General features: G+C 51.8%; 1 protein-coding gene across 1 annotated transcript; it reads right to left on the reverse strand.

The window, feature by feature from the left end:
• Positions 1 to 3,094: 3,094 nt before the first annotated feature.
• TOB2 (transducer of ERBB2, 2) lies at positions 3,095 to 11,805 on the reverse strand. Its single transcript, XM_066550249.1, has 2 exons — positions 11,598 to 11,805; positions 3,095 to 7,512 (listed from the first exon to the last, which is right to left on the reverse strand). The coding sequence occupies exon 2, from the start codon at positions 7,424 to 7,426 to the stop codon at positions 6,404 to 6,406; it is 1,023 nt and encodes a 340-aa protein (XP_066406346.1). The 5' UTR covers positions 7,427 to 7,512; positions 11,598 to 11,805; the 3' UTR covers positions 3,095 to 6,403.
• Positions 11,806 to 15,381: the final 3,576 nt, after the last annotated feature.

Here is a 15,381-nt window from a genome sequence, read left to right on the forward strand (position 1 = left end):
AAGCCCCAGCTGCACCTTCTGCAAGCAGTTTCTGGCTGATTCACTTGAAAGAAAACTTTGTCCTTGGTGGAAACACCCTGTCAAGTGGGAGGGACACACTCCCTCCTGAGGATCTGCTTCCTTCAGCATGCAAACTGTGCCAGCAGCGTGAGGCCAACAAAAATAAGCACAAATGCCCCCCCCCCCAACTAGGACTCAGCAGCTGCCGAATTACACGGGGACTACTCTTGTCTTCTTGGCATTCGGTGAAGAAGGAGAACACACTGTCACCTGTACCATTCCCTGCCCCTGCTCAAGGCAAAGAGGCAAAATTCAGTCCTGACCCTCTCTTCCTACCTCGTTCCTGTGCCTTCTGAGGGCTTCTTAAAGAAGAAAAAAGAGTACATTCCTTCCTGACATATGCATGTACCATGCTGGAGTCACTTTTGCCACTGGCAATGGCCACACACAAAACGCGCCCTTCACTAAGCAGTACAAGTCAAAAGCACTATGTGTGCCAGATGAGGCTTATCCTTCCCTGGAGTGTTGTAGGGATGGAGGGTGAAAGGTTCACTCTTTATCTGCTTTATAAAAATATCATGTTTCTGGAGGTGACAAGGCAGGCAGCAGTGGGGGGACACTGGAAGAACAGCTCTGCAAGGCTGGGGGTGAACATGCCCCCGGTTGTGTTTGAATTGGAGCCCTGCCACAGAAACGAAAGGAAAAACTGCAAGGTTTTGGAGGTGGCTAACCTTGGCCACAGCCTGCAGCTGGGCTGGTGCCTGTGCTCTGGCAGAGGACACGAGGGGTGGAAAGACCTGTCCAGCCCTTTGTAACCATGGTGTCAACCTTGCCCCTCACACCCGCTGGGGCCATGGGCAGTGCTGTGGCTGCAGCCATGTGAGCATGGAGCAGGTGGCATTGGCAGGAAAACTCCTTGGGGATGCCAAGGACTCAGCAGGTCCTGGCCCCCCCACTAGTAGTGTTTTTCCACCTCCCAGTCTTGGCATGTCAGCAAGCGCTGGGACACGGAGGCACCCGCTGCTGGCAGCACCCATGCCATGTGTTATTCAATCCCAGTAATTCCAAATCTCCAGGAGGCTCTGGGATAGCAGGAGATCCTCTCCTGTTGAACTAAACTCAAGCTATTTTGTTGGGCCTGTATTTTAAACACAGTCCAGGGAATGGCTTTTCCTGCTTGTCTAAGGCTTTCCTCTGGGCACCAGTCCCTCCCTACTCCCCAAACAGCCCAATTTGAGTTAGACACTGCTGCTACTGCTGTCACAGACTGAAAAGCCCCAGGCTGAAGTGTGGCATTTTCTACTGTCTCCTCCTTTCAGGCAGAAGCCTGCCTTCTTGGTGACTCAAGTTGCAAGTTTCCTTCTTAATAACGGAGCCCCCTATCACAGGTGTCTAAACAATAGCCCCACACCCCTCACTTCGGAGGTTTCAGGAGACAAGTCCCATCTTGTTGCTGTGCCTTGCTGGAGCAAGCTGCTTGGGGATTGACTCAGTCACTGTCCAAACATCCAGCAAATACTCCCACACCCAGGCACTACTCACACTGGCCCAACACGGGGGTCCAGCAGCTCCCCTCTGAAGGCTGATGGAAGGCAGAGCCTCTCCCTGCACACTGCGCTACATGGGGTTCAGCTCCCTACACTCCTCTTGCTCCCTGAGACAGAACAGTGACAAATACCTTGGGAGGAACAAGGCTATACTAAAACCTCTTCCCTAATCCCTGCTCAGGCTGTGCAGCTATCAGCTGTAAGCCAACTCCAGGCCCTACCTGTGCCCAAAAAGGGAAAGGCTCCGTGCCTCCCTGTGTCACAGCTGAGCAAATGCAGGGCAAGGATCAGGAAGGCACATAGTCACCCTTGATTTTCCATTTCCAAAAACATGTCTAAGGGCAAGTGTTGTGCATGCTTTAGATAAATGATTACAAGGGGTTTGAGACACAAAGGGGAAAAAATAGTTTTGTTGCCTAGTGCAGTGTGACAGTCACGCGGCACACAGTAGGCATGAGCAGCAGCCCAGCTCCTGGGGCTCACAAAGCCAAGGGCATAGTGAGCTCTCCCAAGAAGAAATTTAGGCTAGAGGGGCTGAGGAGGCATGGGGGATGCTAGTGGGAGTCAGCTCCAGTTTCTTGTTTGGTTTCCTCAAGGACATTCAGAGCAGCTCCCTTCAACAGCTTTTTAAGGAGGCAGCATAGGGAACTTGAGGCACTCCTCAAGCAGGAGGCAGCAGGAGTGTGGTGGGGCTGGGGAAGCTGGGTCACACAGCCAGCAGCACATGTGGGGCATGATAGGCATTTCAGCACCTTCCTCAGCCATCTCATCTTTTGCTAATAAGGAGCTCTCTTGAACAGAAATTCTGATTGAAACTGAGCAGTGAGAGTTTACAAAGGAAAACAAAATCAGACTACTATCATTACTGCATGTTCTCATATCCAGCCTCAAGCCCACGCCACTATGGGAAGTCACCTTGGATTAACATTCACAGCAGGGAGGACAGAGCCTGCATATGTACCTCGATGCTCCCTTTGCTTAGCAAGTACCCCAGCCACCCCAGAATAAACACAAACTGGTTTGTGCAGAGGGGAAAGAAATCAACACAAAATCAGCACCTCTCTGCAGGAAGCACTGCCATGGGGGGCTTCATCTACCCCATGAGTTACACCAGAGGGCTCCTAACCCTGCCTCAAAGGTGATGGTCCTAGTGAGCTGCCACAGAATTTGGGTATTTTAAGAACTTTGGTGCTTGATTGAAGGCTCCCAAAGCACCATACACCAAAGGCTCCCTCCGCTCCCCCCCCCCCCCCCCCACTCCAGGGAGCTGAATCACAGCAGGACCAGGGATAGCCAGGCACATCGCCACTTTTTCCTATGTGCTGCTATTCTTGGCAGCAGGAGAGGTCACTGAGACAGCTGTCCTGGCCATGTTGCACAATCCTGGGCATCACTGAGCTATTCCTAATGCTGTGAAACCAGGACCTTGCCTGCAAGGCTGACACTGAGCACCACTTCATCCAAAGGCGGCTGTATCCCTCCTTACCCAAAACTAGGCATGTCCGAGGTATTCTCTCTGCACTTAGCACACATCACACGACAAACGGTTATTATATCATGCTTTTAATACAAACTTAAAAAAATCTGGAACAATAGAAACTGTACAGATTTGATCAACCTTTTTGTGGGTTTTTTTTGTTTGTTTTTAACTAAATCTCTAGACACACCAATATCCCGTTCCAAAATATTGCACAACATTCTGAATACAAAACTCTGATTGTATTCCTCCTTCGCTAAAGAAAAAAAAAAGAAGGAAAAAAAAAAGAAAAAGACAGCAACCCCCTGGTTCCCCCTCTCAGTAGTCCCCTTCTCCAAAAAAACCCCAAGCAGAGCACACGCAGAAACCCTCCACTCGGAGACATACAGACTTCTGTCCTCTTTCACTCCTCTCCCACAAGGCAACTGTCGATTCACTCCTTGGAGAGGGGCAGGAGGAAAGGGAGGCTGAGTGGGGAGAAAGGAATCTTCACCACTTCTTTTTTTTTTTAAAGTTTTTTCCTGAAAAAATATTTTTTCTCTCCTCTTTTTTAAGAAAAAATCTTGAAAAGAAAAAAATTACATTTTTTTACGTTAGAAATATACATATATTATATATACCTCTTACATTTTACAAATGTAGCAAATTATTCAATACAAACAGACATCAACAAAAAGAACATAAACCCATAAAAAATAAAAGTTAAAAAAAAAAATCTTCTCTCTTCTCTTCCTAAGAAACCAGGTAAATTAGTGCAGGTTTTTAAAAAATAAAATTGAAGCTGAACGCCTACATCCAAGACTAGAAAAGACCTGAAAAGGCCATTAGTTTCCATTGCTGCCTGATGCTGGAGGAACATTTCTGAAGCACACTTTTTTCCTTTTAAGATGCAAAGAGGTTGGTCCCTCTTCTTTTCCTCCTTCCACTCACACCACTATTTTTAAAGCAGGTATAAATACGTGTGGCAGGGCAAAGCAGCATCAAAGCTTCACACACACATAAGCAAGTGGACAGGGGACATCCCCACTTCTTCCCTCCCTCCCTGTGCTGGAGGAGAGCATGCTGTCGCACGGCAGCGGCTCGCAGGTGGCTTTGCCAGATGTGGGGACAGTGGGGGGCAACTGGACCAGGTCCTGCCATCAGGGGCTGAACACCCCTCACAGTCCAGTGCAGCATGTGGGGTGGCACCCAGCAGCACCCTGCTGGGGAGAAGGACTTCATGGCAGTGGTAGCATCCGTTAAAAGCAGTAGGTTCAAAGAAAAGAAAAAAGGGAAACACAACTGGGCCATTCCTCATCAACTTGTCCTAGTCTGGAAACCTGCAGGGTTGAGGCTGTGGGCACCAGCTTTGGGGAAACTGGCTGGGCTCTGCTCTCCTCACCCACCTGCTGCATTGGTCATAGCTCAATAGCAAGCAGCCTGCTTGGGAACCCTAGGACTGTGCACCCTATCACCCATCGAGGGGAAGGGTGCACTGGAAACTCTCCTGGGAGAGCTCTGGGCAGAGACAGTCTCCCTGGGACAGCCCATTACCTTCTGCAAATGCTCAGTGGCAACACAACTACAAAAGGGCTGGAGTGCCTCCATCTCAGGGAAGGGAGCAGGAAAAGCACATGGTCAAGCTCATCTCACCTGAAACAAAGATTTCTTGAAAGAGCACATTGGTTCCACAAGTGCAGGAGGAGTGGATTTCAGACTGTGCTCCAAGAAGCATCATTAAAAGAAAACCAAACCTCAAGTTTGGGAAGCAGCAAAAGCTTATTTTTCATTTAAACTGAGAACTTCAAAAACTGGAGTTTCATCATCTCCACCTCTCTCCTCTTTGCACACTTCCATGCTCACACAGCAGCCTCCAAAGAAACCTCCCTTCCCACCAAAAAAGCCTCCATCCTTCCTGGGCATGAAGCAGTCCTCCTTTGGCTTTCTGTGAAGGTGGGTTTTGGAGTCCTCAACACAGAAGGGATCAAGCTGAACAGCCACTATTGCCTGACTGCGACACACCATCCTGGAGAAAGGTGCAGAGTCCCATATCCCATCCCTGTTGTGAAGAGGGACCTTACATTCACAGACTGAGACAACCACTTGCCTTTGAAGAGCCCATCCCAGCTCTGCCCTAAGCTTGCTGCTGTCCATGCTGATGTGATCTGGCTGGAATGAGGAATTTATGATAGGTGCTTCCTTTTCTCACTGGATCAGCCTTATGCTTCTCCAGAAAGGCAAGGGAAGGGATTTAGTCAGGTGCATGCCTGGCTGAAAGCATAAACCCTTATGCTACCACTCAAGACAGCAGCTTCAACATCACCCTATCTTCTTGAAAAGTTGTGCTGCCTCACTAACTAAAAAGGAAGGAATTTCCTCTCTGAGACAAGAAGATTAATTCACAGCAGATAATGAGAACTCTGACCTCAGAGGCCACCCCAAGTGGATGCTGGCCCCTGCTGGGGAGAACATCTGGGAGGTGGGGGAAGGATCCAAGTGGGGTCCAGCTGGTTCAGTGCCACCTCCCCCAAGTCACAAAGAGAGGCAGGTGGTGATTCTACACCACAGGGGCTGTCATCCAGACTGACTGGGCAGCTCTGAGAGAGCATAAAAAAGCCCTCTTGCTCAGGTACAGAAAGGTCCAATAACCAGAGCCACTAAGCCACTGTGCCCCTGTAGCCACAACTGGAAGTGCAGATGAGGAAGGGAGCAGGAAGAAGCCATTTCACAGTAACGCTCTGCCCTGACTGTGATGTGCTGTGAGATGGTGAAGGAGAAGAGTTAGTGTTTTTCAGCACACAGAACAGCTGATGCCAGCTTGGGCTGGAGCCACAACAGCACAATGGTCTGCGCCCGTGGGCACAGGCGATGTTCTCTGTGTACACAGAAAAAGCAAGCTCACCCACCCATTCTGGCTAGCACGCAACAAGACTGTGTCTGTCCCCACCAACACTGACTCATCCTCTTCTTGTCCCTCCTCCAGCACAGTGGTATGAAGATGACATCCCTACACCCAGGTAGAAGGACCCTGTGTCCAGTGTGGGGCAGGGGGTGGTGCAGGAAATCAGGAGCATTGTGACCTACAAGTTACACCAGTCCTGGGCTGGGGTGGGGGAAGAGGGGACACAAACCAAAAAAAAGCCCAAGACTCATTTTAAGGAGTAAAAAAGTGAGTAGGAAAAAAGCACAGGTACTGAGTTAAAAAACAATTCAGTGCTTCAGGAGCGTTACCAGCACAGCGCAACAACACTGAGCTCTCTCTTTTCCCAAGAACCTATATTTGTAAGGTTTTAATATTTTCTGTATATTTCTATTTTTCTTTTCTCTCCCTCTTGTTTGTTTGTTTTGTTCTTGTTTCCCCCCTCCCTCCATGCCCCAAAATACTCTCCTTCCGTTGTATTCAGTTGGCCAGGACGACGGGCTGGAACGACTGGCTAGGATACTGCATGGCATTCAGGTTGTAGCTGAGTCCTTCCACGAAGGGAGACTTCTCCAAAAAGAGGCTATTGGTGCTGCCACTGAAGACCTGAGCCATATCGAAGGTACCACCTGTGCTGGCATTGAACTGCGATGCTGGCGGGATGCTGCTGGCCTGGCTCTCACTGGCAACACCATCGAAGAAGAGGCTGCTGCCTCCCGGCGAGGCGCCACTGTAAACGAACTCCTTGGCATTGGGGGAGAGCTGGGACTGCGGGGCTTGGCTCCCAGCGCTTCCGACGAAGTTCAGAGAGTGCATGGACAGGGAGAGGCCCTTGTGCTTCAGCAGGTTGGTGGTGGGAGACCTGACCATTCTCGGCTGCTGCACAGCCCCTGCTCCACCGCCCCCTCCTCCGGCTCCTCCACCCTTCTTCATCTTGGTTGAGCCGAACTTGGTGGCAGCAAAGGTGGCAGTGGTGAAAGTGATGGGCTGCGCAGAGCGAGGGATGAAGGTGGGGCTGGGTGACTGGCCAAAGGAGGGGGACGGAGAATTGGACAGCGAGTTGTCCTGGCTGCCGATAGGGACAAATACCTGGGCGTCGGGGTTGAAGCTGCTCTTGATTTCTTTGTCCAGCTCTGTGACACTGCAGCCCTCACTGTCATCTAGGTAGAGAACCTTAACAGAGCCCTTCTCACCGATCTGGTAGGAAACCTCAAAAGGATCAATCCAGACACTCAGCTCTTCTGGCACATTGGCACGCACATCCTCCACAGCCAGCCCGCTCCGCTTGGCTGCCAGCTCCACCACCGGATCCACTGTCTCCCCTATGTGAACACAGCGATAGCCAGATCCCTTCAGAGGTTTCTCTGGGTACCAGTGACCCTCATATTTCTTCTTCAGCAGGCGCTCTAGCTCCTCACCAAACAGGTCTGCCCGCCTCCGAGGAAGCTTGTTGTACAGGTATGAGATGATGAAGTTAAGAGCAACTTTGATCTCCAGATGCATACTCTCTTCCCAGCAAGCAAGTCAGGGCAGTGTATTAAAAGTGACAAAATGACAGAAACATAGACAAGTTTTGACTCCAAAGAGACCTAGGGAAAGAGAGAAAAGGATGGATGAAGACTAGAGAACACAACAACTCTCCTCCTGTTGAGATAAATAACTGTGCCTTTTCATGAACAAAGCAGAATCAGCAGTTTGCACAAATACTAACAAGAAGTAAGGCTCTCTAGGAGAGGCACCACAAATCTACTGATCCTCAAAACAGAGGGATGTTGATAGAGAGAACTCTCCCTGCTCCTCTCAGAAGAAATAAGGGTGTAGCCACTACCCACATGCAAGTCCATACATCACACTCACCTTGCTGCCAAGCACTGCTGCTGTAACTCGGCAGGCCACTGTCTGCTCTGGCAGCACACTTAACACACCTCTCCTGCCCTGGCACTCAGCTGCTTCCAGCACAGCTCACCTGCAGCTGCCTCTCCAGAGCACAAGTGCACCACCTGAACAGCCTCGTGACTCGCTCAGCAGCTTTGTGCAGAGACCTGCTTGTGCTCAGGACAGCAGGGCTGGCCTCTCCAGGAGGCTGGGTGGCTGTGCCGGGTGCCACGTCCTGCTGGCACAAGCGCAGAAGGGACGAGAAGGAGCGAGGGAGGGTGCCGGGACACCAGCTGCCAGCCCATGTTTACCATCCCCTTGACTAGCAGGCACATATCTTATTAAGTGTACCCAGTTAAGACTCTGCCTAGCTACAAGCACAAAATCTCAGTTCAAGTCTGCTGGGTGGGGAGAGTGGGACAGTAAATGTACATAAGGTCACAAAATACAAACATACCAACAGCCTGATCAATACAGCTCACATCGCTTATCCCTGCACAGAGGGAAGATCAGCTCTGCCAGAATCAGATTCCTACTTAATAAAAACTGAAACTGCTTGCCAAAGATTGAAGTAATCCTCCCTCCTCTCTCTCTCTCTGCCTTGTGAGGAGGTCTCCGAAATGGAGAGAACCCACAAAAACACAATGCAAAACCACAACACTCAAGTCTGCAATTATACACAGATTTGCAAACAATGTTTGTCTGGGTACAAAAAACCCAAAACCAGGTATGTCAGCACTACGCTCTGTCACTCATCCAAGGAAGATGAACCTCACAGATATTTTAAGAGCAAGCATGCTTCCAGTAGCCTCCACACCTCTCCAGGGGAAAGAAGAATATCCAGTTTTTAATTGGCGGCTTAGTCAGAGGCTGCTCTGTCTTCAGCTGCCCTCACCTTGCTCAAAGAGACACACTGTGTTCAACCGTCTTCCTAAAATGGGCTTTAGGGATATTCTTGTACAGCACTCAAGCCAAGGTTTATGATGTGTGACAATTATTTGGGGGTGGGGATGAAGTACAAACATACATAGTTAGCATTCCCCTGAAAAATCTCAGCAGCACAACCAGGTATCCATGCTGGCTAAGTCAGCAGGAGTTAAAAACTGACCAGACTTGTTTGCTTGGTCTAGTTTAGTGGACAGGAAGAATCAAATAACTTTGAATAAGCCCACAAATATTTTAAAGCTTTACTGCAAAAAATGGATGCAGATACTCTGCTTTTTCTGCACCACTCCATGTTCACAGAGACTTAGCTTTACGATGATGGTAACCAGAAACAGATCCCACACCTCTGATCTGCCAACAAGGAGGCCAGTTTAGGAAGGAACCCCCTTTGGGTTTGACTCAGCGACATAAAAACACACAGGAACGAGGCAGCGGAAAAGAAGTCTTGTCTTTAAAACCAGCTTTAAGGAATTACTGTAATGTAACAAACTTTGGTAGGTCACTGCAACCTGTCCATATCCAAGTAAGAACACCAAAGAAATAAGCAACCATGGTTTTTCTAAGAACAGTTAAGAAGCTGTTTTCAGAAGGCAAAAGTCTTGGCACAATGAGAGAGCCTTTTCTACAAAAATTAAGTATGAAGCAAACCCCTAAAGAGCACACCTAAACCCTAACAAGAGCTTGTATAGACCATACTACCTCAAGAGAGGATTACATGGAGCTCTGTAACTTCTTTGGCTTTGAGACGTTCAAAAGAGAGGACACCTTGGGATCCCAGCAAGTTAAGCAGGAAGAGAACAGCCAGTTGGTAAATCTTTTATCTTGTGATAAATTCTAATCCAGATCCAAAATCTATTAAGAGATCAGATAAGACTGGGAAAGGAACACTGGCCAAAAGTTGTTAACATCCTATCTGCTATACAAATGTCTCAATATAGATTGAGGACCCCAGTTCCTCATCAACTTTTTTTCAGAAAGCTGTGGAGGAGGTACAATTATACAATATCTCCTTTTGTCTTTTCTCAATTTTTCCTAAAAAAAGAATACTCTGTACCTTGGTTATGAAAAAGGTAAGTTAATTAGCCGAATAACACCAACAGCTGTCAAGGTAGAGGCATACAACTGATACCTGCCGAAGGCACAAAAAAGTCACTGGCTTCTCAGGTTGTTGACATGGCAAGATGAGCTCCAGTAGGATCCCCTCAATCTACTGCACTGAAATGTGATAAAATAATTTTTAAAAAATTTAAGAACCCCCAAACCCACCGAAATCCAGCTGAAGCATCATGGCTCTGAGAGAAGAAACTACTGAGTACCAATTGTAAGTGATATTCTGAGCAGTCTTCTATAAAGGCCAGCATTTTCAAACTAAAGGCTTACTGTACATCGAGGTGCTGGCAGGGAACAAAGAGCTGTTCTCTGCTCTGCGAGGGAAGGCAAGAGCCCCCTCAGACTCCCCGTTTATCGGTATGCTGAAGGGGATAGGCCAGACCATCACTTCAACAGAGAAGAGCGAACACGGGAACGATTCCCTCTCCTCCCGTATACACCAACACGGAGGGTGACCTTGCGGGCATCCCCCTTCGACCTCCCGAACGAGGCCCGGCCCTGCCAACAGGCTGGCCGCCGCCTCGGGACTTAAAGAGACGGCTGTCACGGCGGCCTGCGGTCCCACAGCCGGACACACCCGTCTGGAACGAGAGCGCCCTTCCCAGCACCCCGCCAAGGGCGGCGGAGAGCCTTCCCCCGCCAGCCGAACGGCCCCGCGGGGACGAGCCCCGCCGCACCTCCGTCCCCGGTAGCGCGGCCATCCCCGGTGCCGGCCGGCCTCGGCACGCCGGGAGCTGTAGTCCTGGCCCCCCCTCCCCGCCCCGCGACCTACTTCTCCCCGGACTGCGGCTCCCGGCGCGCCCCGCGCCCGGCCCGGCGCGTCCCCCGGCGGGGCAGGGCACAAAATTTTCCAGGGCACATGCGCGCTGGGGCCCGCCCGCCCTTCCCGGCACTGCCCACGGCCGGGAACACGCCCCGCGGCCCGGGACCGCCGGGCAGACGCCCCCTTCTCCCCTTCCCTTCCCCTCCCTCTCTCTCGGCAGGGATGGGCGGGCGCGTCCCCACCCCGCAGCTGTTTCCCCCCCCACGGATGCGGGACGGAGTCCGGGAGGCCAGAAGCCCAGTAACCTTCTGTCCCTTTCCCCCGCCCCCCGCTGCTTGTCCCCTTCGCCCCAGTGGGGCACGCGAGGTCGCAAACAATGTTCCCAACAGAGCGGGTCGGATGGATGGGGATATGTCAACAAGAGCGAGCTCCTGGCCCCGCGCACCCAGCGGGGCATCGCAGATCGGGGTGTCCGGGAGAAATGGGGTGGGGGGGCAGCGCAGCCCAGCCCCGACAGCGCCTTTGTTGTCGCCGAGCTTCTCCCCCTCGGACCTCGTCGTGCACGAAAGGGAACACCCCGGCGATATCCCCCTTTCCCGGGAGCCCAGGGCGCCCACCACCGCCCTCGGGCCCAGCCTGCCTTTTTTGGGGCTGCTAGGGCTGGGGCTGAGCCGCATCCCGCCCCCCCTTCCACCCCCCCGCCCCTCAAACTAGGCTGTGAAGAACAAAATGGTGAACTGGGGCACTGCAAAGCGTCCCCGACACAGTGACTTTCACCTCCATTCTTCTCCCTTGAAACCCCATTAATCCCCCCGGGGACCATAGCCGCACAGTGACTCCATGGACGGGTAAATCGCTGTCCCTGGTGGGGAGGAGGACGATGGGCCCCCTCAGGCCGAGCTCACAAAGAGGACGCGCGCTGGAGGAGCCCCAGCCCAAGAGGGGGGTGTGGAGGAGGAAAGCAGCCCCGGCCCCACTTACTTCGTTCTCGGATCCAGGGCCGGCGGCTGCTGGCGGCTGTCGCGGGGGCCGAGGGCGCTGCCGGCAGGTCTCGTCTCTGCTTTGCCCCGTCTCGTTCGTCCCCTCCCTCCCTTGTCCCCGACGGCGCGGGGCGGGCCCGGTGCTGTGGTGTGGATGCCGGTGCTGCGCCCCCAGAGCCGCCCGCGCCCTGGCCCCGAGTGAGCCAACTCACGGCAAACTTTCACCCTTAGCAACCTCTCGGCGCACGGATCCGCTCCCGCCCCGCGTGATGCGGCCGCGGGGGGCGGGCCGGGACTACTTCCCCCTCCCGTCGCCGTCCGCAGCTCCCGGGGATGGACGCGGGGGGAGGGGGGGGGAAGGCGTGACGGTGGAGCCCCTTCTGCTGCCCCCCCCGGCACCGGGAGTATTCCGGATCCAAGCTCAAGGGAAGGAGGGAAGGGGCCGCGGCCTTAGCGGGGATTGACCTGAGAATTTCCCCAAGCGGCTTAGCTTGAGGCGACGGGGGGATGGGAGTGGAATCGAACGGAGACGGGACTGGCCGGCGTGGTCCCCGCCCCCGCGCACCCTGGGTATGGTCAAGCCCCAGCTCAGCGGCAAGGCCAGCCCGGTACTCCCGAAGGGACAATTCTCTGCACACCCCAAGCATGTCTGCGAAGACCCCCGTGGTGGAGCCCCTCGCCCCGCTACAGTGGAGGAGCTCGGGGAGACGTGCCCAAGGCAATCCCGGCTCCCTCCATCGTTGCAAACCCCTCGGGATCCCCGGTCCCCGATGCGGGCGGGGAGCCCGGGGGGCTGCGAGCGCATCTCCCTGGGGAACAACGGGGCAAGGCCAAACCGGGCGGGCTGGTGTCACCGCGGGGAGAACAGGAGCGGCACGGCCACCTCCGCGGCCCCGAGACGGGCACGGAGACCCCGCCCCCGACACACGCTCCCGCCTCCCGAACTATTTCGTCTTCGCACGCCTGTGTCCCTCCGCCTCCAACAGAGCAGGGCCGGCCCCACCGCGGCGGAGACGAGAGACCCGCAAGGTGCGCGAGCGCCGGCCGTGCTAAAAATAACTGCGGCGTGTTAGCAACAGCCTTCCCATTGGCTGGCCTGCCCCGGCGGCGCCTTCGGATTGGAGCGCTGCCTCGGCCAGTGAGCCGAAGGGGGTGTGCGCGGCGGGCGCTGCCGGGAGATGTAGTCACCGGGGCGGCCGCGGCCTGCCCCCGTCCCGGCTGCTCCCCCCGCACCGCAGGGCCTTCGCCGACTCGGGCAGGGCTCGGGGACACAGGCTGCCCTGGGGAAGGACAACCACGGTGACAGCCATCCCTGGGGCCATGGGCGGATGGCGGCACCTCCACCGTCACAGGCTGAGTTGCACCACCCCCTGGCAAGCTGAAGGCACTCAGCCAGCACACAAACGGACCCGCACCCTTTATTTCAAAGCAAACCCATTGCTAGTTCCAGGAAAATAAAGGAAATGCCTACAGGCATCCCCAGGCCGTGTGTGTTACAGTCCAAGGTCACACCACCTTTCACACACACCACTTGGAAAGGCTGTTTGCTGTCCACACTTAAAGCAACTTTTGACCCAAGTAACACCCCAAACTAGTGGAAGGGACACCGCAAATGGTATTTCCAGGCTCTCCCAGCCATGTGTCCTGCATTCTCCTCAGTGCTGACACAAGCACAGGGTGACACAGGCATTACCACAGTCCCTGTGCAGCAGGGGTAGCTGGCCTGGCAACCATCTCTAAAGTGCAAAAATACAAAGTTCATCTCTTCCCCTCTTTCCACAATAGCCCTCAGCCTTCTTCTGGGTTTGGTTTGTCCTCCTTGCTCATTCAGGAACACTTTGCCTCAGGTACTGCCTTTGCCACAGAAGAGCATTTCTTTTGAGGCCAGGCAATACCATTTGTTAAGAAATCCATTAATGTTTCTACCTAGCCACAGCAGCCAGCCTTGCTCATTTTCCCACTGATTACAGAAAAAAAAGCCCCAATAACTTTTGAAGTTGTTTTATTTTCTGCAGAGAAAGGGGAAAAATAGGAAGATTTATGAGAGCTATTATGAGCAGCCTTATTTTCGTCACTCCTATTTTAAAATGAATTTACAAAATTCCTTTTAATTGTAAATTAAAAATTGTAAATTGTAATTGAAGAATTGTAAATTCCTTCCTTACAAAAGAACACCTTTTTTTTCTTTTTTTTTCTTCAATTATTCCCTTGCCTTGCTGGAAGCAAAATCATACTGTCAGTAGAGATCAGGAAATTAAAATGACTGAGCTATTTTTAGCATCATGAAGCAAAAAAAGGGCAATTACATTTCTAAAATTTTATTATTGTTTTAATAAGGTGTTAGCAAGAGGGTGTCACGTATTAGGGCTCTTTAAAATACCTGTGCCTTGACCGTGCTCCTTTAATTATGGCGTTGCCCTTGTACACATGCAGGCAGAGGAATTCTGTCACAGGATCTGCTCCTGCATTCTCAGCCATTTGGCTATTAAGTCAAAGCAAAGCTCCCCTGTCACATGGACATGGGGAGGGGACCAAATGCCAAGCCACTGGGACAGAGCTCGTTTGGTTGGGTTATTTAATGCCAAGGAAGGGGAGTCAGGTTATAATTGGACATAATTAATATCGCCATACCCTGAATCCTCTGTACATTCAATTCACATGACAACCCCAAGGAAATGAAAAGTTCTTTCCTGCTATTGAAAGAGGCAAACATTTCCAGCTGATGTCTGTAATGAGAAAATAACAGCTTCTGTGCAGATAATGTTTCAGAAGTGAGATTTTGTCCATGCAGCTCCCACAGGAAAAGCTCACAGGCAGATTCAAAACCTCCATCTATCTTTTCTTTTTGTTTTGTCTCTTTTTAAAGAGAAGTAATGCTTGGGGCTCAAGGGCTTTGTCAAGACAAGGTCTAGGTGGTTCAAGGAAGTGGATGTGTGTTACAGAGCTTTTTGCTGAGTTCAGCTGTAGTTGTGGCTGGCAGTTGGTCTGAAGGGGTGTGTAACAGGGAACACCTACATTTCAGAACACAGCAATGCCTTGTTAGTACTGGCAACAGAGACCGATTTCTTAATAGGCCAAGAGGTCCTAAGTTCTCTCCTTCAATGTAAATATTTAAAATTGAAGGAGCTTTTTTTTTTTAACTTGTTATGCAACATTTTAATAAAAAAAGAAAAAATAACACTACCTAGAAAAGTAACGGCAGGAAGATACATTTAGCTCCAAGCATTTGGATTTGAAGACAGCACCACGGGGGTTCAGCTGCCACGTTGACAAAGCTGTCCCTGTCTCTCCCACCCTTCCCTGCTGTTGCCACACAAGTACTTTGCAGCTGGCAGCCAGGGAGTCCCTGAATCTGGCTGCATAAAACTCCACGGATGGATGAAGCCCTTCCAAAGCTTGGCCTGCACACAGCAGCAGGACATGTCTTGTCTCATTTTTTCCCTGTGGGGAAGCTCACCCTTTTAGCCTGTGATCTGGTCTCCAGTACTGCAAGGCAATCTCCTTCTCCTAGACAAGTACTTTAAAATCTATTTAGGTGAAAAATAATGCACTTTTCTAGAGGCCCTGCCTAGGTATCATCTACTGGTGCACAGAAATCATTACCAGGCAAGCAAGGTCATGTTTTTCTGGGCTACACAAATGTGTCCATTACCCTTGTCTGAATTAGCAGCTTCAGGGCAATGTCCCATCCATGCTCTGAAAGTATCAGAAAGGCAGTGGCACTGAACTGATCCGAGCACCAGCAGCATTTGGCATGCTCCCCAGAGCTGTCTGAGCAAACAAGG

This window comes from Molothrus aeneus, chromosome 5 (assembly GCF_037042795.1).
Source record: "Molothrus aeneus isolate 106 chromosome 5, BPBGC_Maene_1.0, whole genome shotgun sequence".
In the NCBI taxonomy this organism is placed as follows: Eukaryota; Metazoa; Chordata; class Aves; order Passeriformes; family Icteridae; genus Molothrus; species Molothrus aeneus.

Coding starts and splice junctions, on each gene's coding strand:
- TOB2 (XM_066550249.1), bottom strand. CDS start 7,426: ATGCATCTGGAGATCAAAGTTGCTCTTAACTTCATCATCTCATACCTG.